This window comes from Saccopteryx bilineata, chromosome 2, assembly GCF_036850765.1.
Source record: "Saccopteryx bilineata isolate mSacBil1 chromosome 2, mSacBil1_pri_phased_curated, whole genome shotgun sequence".
Classification (NCBI taxonomy): Eukaryota; Metazoa; Chordata; class Mammalia; order Chiroptera; family Emballonuridae; genus Saccopteryx; species Saccopteryx bilineata.
In genome coordinates, this window is record NC_089491.1 from 326,604 (window position 1) to 338,648 (window position 12,045).

At 53.3% G+C, this 12,045-nt stretch overlaps 1 protein-coding gene across 9 annotated transcripts in view; it reads right to left on the reverse strand.

Moving 5' to 3' along the window:
- The window catches only part of EHMT1 (euchromatic histone lysine methyltransferase 1), a 153,068-nt gene that overhangs the window by 58,852 nt on the left and 82,171 nt on the right, over nucleotides 1-12,045 (reverse strand). For 7 of the 9 annotated variants that reach the window (XM_066255583.1, XM_066255584.1, XM_066255582.1 and 4 more), the window contains exons 4-6: nucleotides 9,695-9,866; nucleotides 2,572-2,729; nucleotides 2,092-2,280 (exon numbers count right to left, since the gene is read on the reverse strand). In XM_066255583.1, the coding sequence (XP_066111680.1) occupies nucleotides 2,092-2,280; nucleotides 2,572-2,729; nucleotides 9,695-9,866 (519 nt within the window). The remainder of the gene's footprint in view (nucleotides 1-2,091; nucleotides 2,281-2,571; nucleotides 2,730-9,694; nucleotides 9,867-12,045) is intronic. The other 2 variants (XM_066255587.1, XM_066255579.1) reach the window with 1 other exon arrangement.

Consider the following 12,045-nt stretch of genomic DNA (forward strand, 5'->3'; position numbering starts at 1 on the left):
CCACCTTCCATTTTACAATACAATAGTACCTCCAAACCCATGACCCCAAGAGAGCGTCACAGAGAACCGAAACGACTCTAAAAACCACTGTGATGTAACAATAAAAATGAACTACAAATACAATAAATTCCACAAACGTAATACTGCACAAACGAGCCACACTAAAAATATACACATGTGGCAGGACCTCGTTTATACAATGAACAGACACAGGGCAGAGGACCCACGGAGACCGGGAGGGTGCGAGTGCAAACTGCCTGGCTCAGGACATGGCCTGGGGGTGGGGGACACGCACAGGTATGGCACTCTTTCGTCACCAGCAAGATGAATCCTTTGCCTTTCGAGCGATCGTGAAGTAACTGCCAAATCCAGCAACACAAGATGAGCTTCCCAGAACGCTCGGGAAACACCCAGAGGCTCCCTGGCTCCTCTCACTATCTGTCCCCCACCCCCTCCCACCCTGAGTCCTCACAGCAGGCTCCTGACGCTCTTCTCTGAGCAAGTCTGGCCCTGCTCTTGCCATGGTGTGAATGTGCCACGTGCCGTCTGACGACGCTGCCATCAGGGGGCTGGGGTTTCCTCAGAACGGCTGGGGTGCTTGTCCACCTTTCGAGTCGCCGGAACTGCTCCCGTGGAGACGCCTGTTCATCACTGCTGCAGACAGGCGTCCTGCTTTGCTTCCCACTGACCCGTCATCTCACCTCCCTTTGCTTCTTGATTTTTCTGTTAGCTTGACACTCATGTAACTTTTTTCCTGTATTGCTCTAGCTAAGAGTTATTCTGTGTTGTCCAGGGTAGATCTCTCACGAAGATGAAAACCTTGATCCCAAGAGAGGATGGAGAAGCAGACCCGAGTCCCGTGCTGCTGTGCATCACACAGCGGCATTTCTACACCCACCAGAAAACCAGAAGAGAGTCACTCAGTAATCCTGTCGGCCTCTGGGGAAAACCGTTTTGAAGGAAGCAATGGAACCTGACCTCACATTTTACTTCAGCTTTCCGATGTAACTCATAGTCCATGAAACTCACCCACTTTCAGTGTATTTACTTCACATTTTATCACCAAGTAAATCCTATGTAAATCAAATGTACTCATGCACAAAAAAGTGAAACCCATGAAGTATTAGAAGAAAGCTAACGTCAATTTATTCAAAGTCAATTAGGATACAGAGCCCAGGAACCAGACAGCAGCAGAATAGGACGCGGGGGTCTGACATCACAGGCAGAGAGGGTGACTGCACGCCACCCCTAGGGAAATGACCCAAGTTCCCCCAGTCACTACCCGAAGCTCCTGACACCACATCATGAGGGATGCACAGCCCACAAGAACAGGCAAAGGACACTTAGCAGTGGGCTCCAAGAACAGTCAGCTTGTTAGCTGTAGCATCCAGCTTACAAATCACTGAAAGATTTCCCAGAACAATCCAACATGTGGACCAGTAAATTCACAACAGACACGTCACCCAGCTCCCAGTGTGGCCCTTCTAGCTGAGACAGCAGAGCACAAATGCACGCCCAGGCATCCTGTGTGCTCGGAAATCATAACCATCAGCGCCCATGGAGACTTTCCAGGGCGAAGCCCCAGGACCACCTGAAGGCGGTGCCCGGTCAGCAGGGGCCACGACATTGTGGCTGTGACCCACAGCCCCTCCCAGAGTGAGCCTCGGGTGGACATGTAACGAGGACACGCCTGGCCCATCCGCAAACGCTCCAAGTGATGACCCTGCAGGAAACTCAGTAGCCCTGGGCGCTCACTCACACCGACCAAGAAGACAGTGTCTCCCCACCTGCGGGGGACTGCACCTGTGGGGGGTGCATCTCACTACAGCCACCACAGCAGCCTTCACAAGCACAGCCAGCCTTCAATCCAGAGCCTCACGAGCTCAGCTGTTTACGTCAACAGACAGTGGACAGGGAGACCATTCTCTGATGACAATAAATGACTCTAGAAATTCAAGAAAATAAACTCAAAAGTCCAAGTCAGACATAAACAGGGGACTTGGTGACAGCCTGGAAGAGCCCAGAGAGCTCCCTCTCAGGATTGAGGGTCCACTGTGCAACCTGTTGGCCCAAGGCAGGGGAAAGACCTACCTTTTGGGTGCGGTCACTCTCGGACACACTCTCTTTAGAAGTCCGGCTGTCCTCTGTGGGAAAAGCGGCAGCCTGCTCGGCTCCCTGGTCCTCGTCCTCATCGAGCTCTTCCGAGTCGTCCTCCTCTGAGTCCACCTCCACACTCTCCCCGTTCACGTGCAGGGCGCTGTCACCCAGGTCCTTCTCGCTCTGCACCAGGGGCGAGGGCACACCGTCATGCAGAGTCCGGTGGCAGGACAACCTGCCAGTCCACGAGGGCGGGGTGGGTGGGGTGTGTGGTGGGGGGCAAGGGGAGCGGAGGTGGGCCTCCAACACCACCTGGACAGGAGGCACGGCCAAGATCAGAGGCTCCGCCTCGGAGACTGGGTCCTTCGAAAAGGACCGAGGTCGTCTGATCAGCGACCACTGTACATGTGCTCTTTGGCCAGAGGTCCTGACACAGACGAACTTCCCAACACACAAACCCGGTGTGGCCCTTACCTTGGCGCCCACAGTGGAATGAGTTATACTCTTAAACATCTCAATCACCGTCCTCTGTTTTAATACTTTGGTCTTTTTCTTGGGAACCAAGCTATAGGTTCCCATTCTTCGTTTTTTCTTCCGAGACACTGCAGCTGCTAAAACAAAAGGCAAGGACGCTAAAAAAAAAAGTCAAAAGGAGACAAGAAAGGAAAAGAAGTACCATTCAAATGTTTTTTCAAGGTAGGTGACAGCTCCCAAGACCTCACTACAACACTATCAGCACACCACACAGTGAGGGCACCTGTCACTCGTCACTACAACACTATCAGCACACCACACAGTGAGGGCACCTGTCACTCGTCACTACAACACTATCAGCACACCACACAGCGAGGGCACCTGTCACTCGTCACTACAACACTATCAGCACACCACACAGCGAGGGCACCTGTCACTCGTCACTACAACACTATCAGCACACCACACAGCGAGGGCACCTGTCACTCGTCACTACAACACTATCAGCACACCACACAGCGAGGGCACCTGTCACTCGTCACTACAACACTATCAGCACACCACACAGCGAGGGCACCTGTCACTCGTCACTACAACACTATCAGCACACCACACAGCGAGGGCACCTGTCACTCGTCACTACAACACTATCAGCACACCACACAGCGAGGGCACCTGTCACTCGTCACTACAACACTATCAGCACACCACACAGCGAGGGCACCTGTCACTCGTCACTACAACACTATCAGCACACCACACAGCGAGGGCACCTGTCACTCGTCACTACAACACTATCAGCACACCACACAGCGAGGGCACCTGTCACTCGTCACTACAACACTATCAGCACACCACACAGCGAGGGCACCTGTCACTCGTCACTACAACACTATCAGCACACCACACAGCGAGGGCACCTGTCACTCGTCACTACAACACTATCAGCACACCACACAGCGAGGGCACCTGTCACTCGTCACTACAACACTATCAGCACACCACACAGCGAGGGCACCTGTCACTCGTCACTACAACACTATCAGCACACCACACAGCGAGGGCACCTGTCACTCGTCACTACAACACTATCAGCACACCACACAGCGAGGGCACCTGTCACTCGTCACTACAACACTATCAGCACACCACACAGCGAGGGCACCTGTCACTCGTCACTACAACACTATCAGCACACCACACAGCGAGGGCACCTGTCACTCGTCACTACAACACTATCAGCACACCACACAGCGAGGGCACCTGTCACTCGTCACTACAACACTATCAGCACACCACACAGCGAGGGCACCTGTCACTCGTCACTACAACACTATCAGCACACCACACAGCGAGGGCACCTGTCACTCGTCACTACAACACTATCAGCACACCACACAGCGAGGGCACCTGTCACTCGTCACTACAACACTATCAGCACACCACACAGCGAGGGCACCTGTCACTCGTCACTACAACACTATCAGCACACCACACAGCGAGGGCACCTGTCACTCGTCACTACAACACTATCAGCACACCACACAGCGAGGGCACCTGTCACTCGTCACTACAACACTATCAGCACACCACACAGCGAGGGCACCTGTCACTCGTCACTACAACACTATCAGCACACCACACAGCGAGGGCACCTGTCACTCGTCACTACAACACTATCAGCACACCACACAGCGAGGGCACCTGTCACTCGTCACTACAACACTATCAGCACACCACACAGTGAGGGCACCTGTCACTCGTCACTACAACACTATCAGCACACCACACAGTGAGGGCACCTGTCACTCGTCACTACAACACTATCAGCACACCACACAGCGAGGGCACCTGTCACTCGTCACTACAACACTATCAGCACACCACACAGCGAGGGCACCTGTCACTCGTCACTACAACACTATCAGCACACCACACAGCGAGGGCACCTGTCACTCGTCACTACAACACTATCAGCACACCACACAGTGAGGGCACCTGTCACTCGTCACTACAACACTATCAGCACACCACACAGCGAGGGCACCTGTCACTCGTCACAAGCTCCACAGAGGGCAGAGGCTATGCCGCTTGGTCCACAATAAATCATGGAGCTGTGTGGATGCAAACACAGCCCTGAACAGCAGCGTGGTGGGACAGTGGTGGCTGAAGGACGGCAGTCTCACTTTCGTCATGGGGAGGGGCCAAGAGCGTTTCCTGAGACCAACTTATCACCCAAACGAGAAGTCACTCACATGTGTCCAGCACGACAGCCTGGTCGTGCAGCAGTGCCCAGTGACCTTCCCTGCCACGCTCCCCTCACTCAGCGGTCCGAACTGAGGAGAAGAGGTCACTGAAGCAACTATGGGCGTCCACAAGGATGCAGGGTGGGTGCCAAGGGGCTTGGGCGCCAGCAGCTGAGCAAGGCCTAGCCTGTCTGGGCGATGCAGCACCAAGCTCACTGGTTTTATAGAATGAGGTTCTCAATACATATTTTTTATAAAGTTCCAGAGTTTAAAAAATTTCTGAAAACCATTGAGAAAGTGCCTCAGGGCTAAAAAAAAAAAAGCCTCAAGTTTTATTTCTCCAAAACGTAGAAAAGGCATTTGGGAGGCATGCCGGGTGTGAATTGCAGACACTGTGTGTCATGTGGCCTCAGCTGGGACGAGGCCAGTCACTGAGGACAGTCACCACCGGGTCCGGCAGCACGCGGCCTGGCAGAGGCTCTGAGCACCTAACTCACCTCAAGGAAACATGCCCTGTCCGTCCAGATATGGCATGCCCAGCCTGAGACCCAGTCCCCGGTCCCAGGAGGCGAGCAGTGTGCGCCCCACATGCCCCCCACTCAGCCCTGCTGTCTGTGCAGCCTGGCTGCAAAAGGACAGGGCCTTCTGGGGCCACCATGACCTGCAAACTTGAACTTTCTGAGATGTGGCTCCAACACCCCTCCTGCAGGGAAACAGCACCAGAAGGCAGAGGAAGGTTTTCAGAATGAAGCAGACAGAGGCTGAGCCCACTCCCGGTCTGCACCAACACTGGCCCAGAGGAGGCCTATGTCCACGGGGCCACACCGAGTGAACGACATCACCACCGTCCTGGGCAAGCCCTCTGGTTCCCCACAGGCAGACAGGCACTGGGACTGTGTGACAAGGCAGTAGGCACGAGGGTGCTTCCTCATCAGGAGACACCTGAAGACACAGGAACTGTGACCTGTGTGCCTCCCTGGAGGTGGCAGCACCAGGAGCAGCCGGGGCTAAGGAGGATCTGTGAGCACAGAGCTCACGCTGCCTTGAACTGCGGTGCCACCACCACATCCAGCTGAGCAACAGGAAGAGAGGACGCAGAGGAAGCTGTGGAAGGATCAGCTGTGGGGACTCCAAGCCCACGGAGCAGTTCTTTTTAGACAAAGACTAAAAGGATGATGGCCTGACCAGGCGGTGGCACAGTGGATAGAGTGTCGACCTGGGATGCGGAGGACGCAGGTTCAAGACCCTGAGGTCTCCAGCTTGAGCCCAGCTCATATGGTTTGAGCAAAAGCTCACCAGCTTGAGCCCAAGGTCTCTGGCTCGAGGAAGGGGTTACTCGGTCTGCTGAAGACCCGCGGTCAAGGCACATACGAGAAAGCAATCAATGAACAACTAAGGTGTCGCAATAAAAAACTGATGACTGATGCTTCTCATCTCTCCGTTCCTATCTGTCTGTTCCTGTCTGTCCCTCTCTCTGACTCTCTCTCTCTCTCTCTAAAAAAAAAAAAAAAAAAAAAAGACTAAAAGGATGATGGAATAATAATAAAGCAAAACCAGGAAAAACCTTAGCACTTTAACAGAAATACTGATTTCTGAGACATTATTTGTCAGTCCTCACATACATGGTGTTAATTCCACAGAATTGTGCAAAGTATCAAATTTAACCGTTTGGAACAAATAATACTGAATCAAAATAGCCAAAGAATTGGGGACGGGGAGACAGACTGATCCTGTTCTCTAACTACCCTGCTCCAATAGAGCAGATAGGATGCCTCCCCCCACCCGCACCCCCACCCCCACAGAGAACAGGAAGGGTGGGACCCTGGCCAAGCCCACAACCCTCACAGAGCAATGGGCCTTGTCAGGGACTCAAGAGCCAGCCTCCAGGGGCAACCCTGGGACATCTATTAAGAGTCACGTATGAGGAGAAGCTCCTATCTGCTTCTCCACCCCTCCCCCTCTCTTTTCTTTCTCTCTCTTCCCCTCCTTCAGCCAAGACTCCATTGGAGCAAAGTTGGCCTGGGCGCTGAGGAAGGCTCCATGGCCTCCACCTTGGGCGCTAGAATGACTCCAACTACAACAGAGCAATGCCCCAGATGGACAGAGCACCGGCCCCTGGTGGGCATGCTGGGTGGATCCCAGTCAGGCGCATGTGGGAGTCTGTCTGCACCCATCCCCATTTCTCACTTCAAAAAAATACAAACAAACAAAAAAAGTCACATGTGAGCCTGACCAGGCAGTGGCACAGTGGATAGAGCATTGACTGGGACACAGAGGACCCAAGTTCGAAACCCTGAGGTTGCCAGCTAGAGTGCAGGCTCATCTGGCTTGAGCAAGGGGTCACTTGCTCTGCTGTAGCCAACCAGTCAAGGCAAATATGAGAAAGCAATCAATGAACAACTAAGGAACTGCCAACAAAGAATTGATGCTTCTCATCTCTCTCCCTTCCTCCCTGTCTGTCCCTATCTGTCTCTCTCTCTGATTCTCTCTGTCTCTGTCAAAAAAAAAAAAAAAGTCACGTGTGAAAATGAAGATAAGTGGATGGGCAGGTGAAGCACTTCCTTCTGGTAGAAGCCCCTCTAACAAATGGAGCCATGGTGGAGTTACACACCCCCCATGGCAATCAGCCTGGGCAAGCGTCCTCAGGTGCTGACGCCACCCAGTGGGATGTGAGCAAAGCCTTTGAGTCCCTCCTCCCAAGACACACAGTGATCAACATTCCGGAAGCAGTAGCTTTATGACCGAGGGGCTTGCAGACTGGCCAGGCTGTGGTGGGACAGATGGCCACCATGCCCACTGAGGACACCCGCCCTCAGTGACGTTGCATAGCCTGAGTCTGACCCAGGAAAGAGCAGCAAACCCCACGGAGATTCCAGATTAAGGAGACACAGCAGAGGGACGGCCCCTGGGCCAGAGACACTGCCATTGCTGGAAAGAGCGTTCACAGGGCAACTGGCAGAAGCTGAGTGTGGCGTCGCGGTGAGGTCAGCACCCCATGGTGGTGACACCTGGTTTCCAGGGACATTACACTGTTGTTTTTGGGAAACAACAATGAAGTCTCTAGAGGTTAAGCAACCAGTGTCTGCAATGATGTTCCTGAAAGAGTTACAAGTGGGAGGAGAGCACAGGATGGTACACAGGTGCCGAAATGGAGGGATGCTTTTTGCACAACTTCTGCCACTTGCTGGAGGTCTAACATTCCTTACAAGAAGAGCACGTTCAAGTCCAGAAGGAGGCGTGTACCTATGACGGCTGACACTCCCTAGACCAGCCTTTCAGGTGGATAGCCCACAGCATGCCAGGCACCAGGCTGATCGGTCTCGTGTCTGCAAATCTACGCCTCACATGCACGAAAGCCTCACGCAAAGAGCGTTGTCTGCACTGAAGGGAGAGCTCCCATGTCTGTAGAAACTGTGTCCTCGAATCTGAGATGTAGCACTGCCGTCCCCACTCAAGGCACGGCCAGTGGCATCTCCAGTATGGCCGTTCGTGCAGCCCTTCTCCTGCCAAAGGCCACAATCAAAACCCCATGTCCAGACATGGCCCCAAAGACTATGAACAGACACAGGCTAGAAGAGTGAGAACCGCCCACAGGAAAGTGGTAGACAGCAGAGCTCCAGAGCCAGGCCGCTGTTCAGCATACCCACACGTCTCCCGATCCCGTGGGGCAGTTCTCAAGCCCAGCATCTTCTACCCTGCAGTAAGACCATGGCAGTGAGATTTAGTAATGAGAACAACGTCACATGAGGCTGGCCCCAAGCAGAGAAGGCACAGGTACTGGGAGGGGCTTCAGTGCAGAGGCCTGAGCTGGCCCCACAGGTTCCAGGGGAGCACGTGAGCACAGAAGGACCCACCCACGCCAGCGGCACTGACCCAGGGTGTTAGCACGGACAGCTAAGGGGTTAACAAAAGGAAGAGAGCTGGACTGGCTGGGCCTAACGGAGTCTGGAAACCCCAGCTTCAGATCCCCCCCCCCCAGGGACACCACACCCTCCACCAAAGGGAGGAAGGACTGGCTCTCCAATCTCCCTAGGGGACAACCAGTCTACTCGCCCAAGCTATGGGGGAGGAACAAACAATAAAGAGGAAGTTCCTCTGCTGGGCACATGCCCAGTAAAAGCTAAAATGGCACAGGGTAAAGTAAGCCCACGTGCAGTAGAAACCAGATGAGGAGGCGTGCACAGTTGGAGCCAAAACTGCAACATAAAGGGGCAGCATTTGCCTGGAAAACCCGGAGACAAGACCAGACTGGATGGGGGGAGGACCCAACACAACCCCACAAAGGGTTAGGAAAAAGACTGGCTGGGTAGAAAGAAAGCCTCTCTCTCCCACGCCCAAGGGAACAGAATCAAAGCTAACAGCCTGTCTGCGCGGCATGCGTTCAAGTGCATGCTCTTTCTGTCGCAGCCGCATCTCTGCGTGTGGGCCTAGGTGCAGCAGCCCAGTGCTGACCAAGTGTAGCTGGGAGGAGAGGCTAAGCCAGCCAGTGAGACGGGGACACACTGAACTACGGAAGCTTCAGGTGCCTGGCCAATGTCAGACTAATGGCCCAGCACCTCTGGGCGTGGCGAGGACAAGTGCAGGTCTGAGGCCCAGAGGCTGGACTTCTTCCGCAGAAAGACAGAGCTGAGCCACCTGGTCATGGATGAGACACGGAGCTCCAGAGGGCAGTCCTCTGTTTATGCTCCAACAGATCTTATCACCACACAACATCCTCCTGTACGTGGGTCCCTGAAACACTTCCTCGTGGCTCTGTGGAAGAACCCCACTTCCACCTACTGCGACAAGAGCACACTCACAGTCAGACACAAGTCCAGGCCGGCAGGCTGTGGGTTCGGAACACACTCGGCACACAGACAGCTGCTGTGTCCTCTTACCTGTCTGGGACTTCGTGGTGGCCATGTAGCACTGGTTTTGAGGTAGTGACTGGTGAAGGGGTGGGAAAGGGGGTAAGAGCTGCTGCCGTCCGAAGTCAGAGATGTTTTTGCTGATGTCCTCCTTAGGCTCCTCATGATCTCGAGCTTCTCTGGGGTCCTTACTGGCCGTGTGCTTCAGAACAAAGAGAATGAACGACTAGAATTACACACCAGCAGATGGTCATTGAGATGACGTGCCCCGAAATACAGCTCCTCTCCCCACAAGCGTTCTCCAGAGAGCTGAGTCACCGTGAGAGGCAGCAAGAAGTGACGCCAGGCTCCTGGGACAACATGGGTCAGCACCACAAGCTAAGAACAGTGTTTTCACTTTTAAAGGGAAAGGGAGAAGCAGCAGTAGTGACCGTACATGACAAAACCTGGAGTGGTTCTACCTGGCCCTGCACAAACAACGCCTGCCAGCCCCTGATTTAGGTAACAAACCATTACTAAGTTAGAAAGCACCCCAGCGGCCTAACAATCGCTCTCCTAGCAGGCCAGCAGGGTCACATTCCCAGACAGTTCTGTCTCCGCTCACAGCTTACTGAGCCCCTCACCTGTCTTCACTCTCAGCCTTCCCAGGCAAGGCTCCAGCCCCTGGGCCCACATCACCCCACAGAGCCCAACACCACCAACCCGAGTCACCCACAGCCTTGAGATACTTTGATCTCAGATCCAATTCAACTAAACCATTTTATTGTCCACACAATTTTCAATAAAGCTTGGTTTGCTAAGAAAACCAAACAAGACAGAACTGGGTTTGAAGGGCAGGCAACCCTGTGGGCCACAGAGGCCAGTCCAAAGGCAGGAGGGCACCACATCGGAGGGCTGTCAGGACCTCGCCTGTCCTGGAGCACTTACTTCCTTCTCCCACCACAGGGGCCCAGGGACCAGTGTCAGGACCTCGCCTGTCCTGGAGCACTTCCTTCCTTCTCCCACCACAGGGGCCAGGGACCAGTGTCCAGGCCACGGAGCAGGCAGGGGTGTGGCCTTCAGGAAATCGGTTTCCACGCCTCAAACCCTTCCCTACTCTTTCCCCTACAATGGACCAGCCTGAGCACATTCAGGTTCCAATAAAATGAAAAAAACTGCACACTAATAGTTACAATAACTCAATTAAAAACAAAGCTAACACCTTGATAAGCCTTATGGTCAGACATCTTGAAATTAAATTTCAAATTGCTTTTTTCCCTAGAAGAATATGATGACAGGTGACAATAAAAGATCTTCAAGAATAAAAATATAGTAAAAGAAAAGCCTGTGAGAGGAAATGGAATAAAAGTGTAATTTCAAGGAGATTAAATAGATGATATAAAATGTCTCACATGCATATTAAAATTAGTAATAGTGAGACAAAAATTTATAAGCACAAAAATGAACTTCATCCTAAGCCTCACAGTCTAATACAGAAATTAACAAAATAAATCATAGCTACAGTTCACATAAAAGTAAAAAATTCTTAAAAGTTAAAGAAAATCTCAGGACCTAGGGCTATGTGGAGAGCTCTGACATGACATTAACAGCACAGCCATGAAGGGACAACTGTGACTGACGGGACTCCCCAGGGGGAAGCTGCTGCTCTGGGGGACCCTCCTGGGAGAGTGGCCACAGCCAGACCGGGGTGAGCGCAGACGAGCCCCAACAACGGGTCCCACCCAGAAGCCCCGGCGCACAGATGTGCAGGTACAGACAGCCCCCACAGCAGCAAGTCGACCGCACACACGGGAGCCAGGCAGCAACACCGAGGAACACACGCCAAGTACGAGTCACCCAACAGGTGCCGAGCTCAAACAGAACTCCCACCTGAGGAGGACTTACAACAGAGATTGGAAAAAATGACAACTAATGTCGTTTAAAGGATAAGGCAAAATATAACCAAGAACACAGGTTTTTGTTGGCTGGAAGAAATAACTGGAGACACTGGGTGTGAAAAAAGTAGCTGTAAAACTTAAAATACCAATATATAAAATGACCAACAAAACATCAAAGCTAGACCCAGTGAGAAGCCATCTGAGGAGACAGAAGACCCACATCCACAGGCAGAGCAGCGCACAAAGCGTGCTCCTAAGCACTGAGACGCACAACCAGACCCACAGGGCCCACAGGGCCCCGCAGACCACAGACGAGTGCACACCTGCAATGCCCGAGGGAGTCGACCACACAGGCAGATCTGTAGGACTGGGAGAGCAAACACCACTGCAGCTCAGAGGAAGTGTGCCCGGCAGGGTGGCCTGTGTGTCCTGTGTGGCTGCGTGGCTGGGTGGCCTGCGTGGCCAGGTGGCCTATGTGGCCAGGTGGCCTGTGTGGCTGGGTGG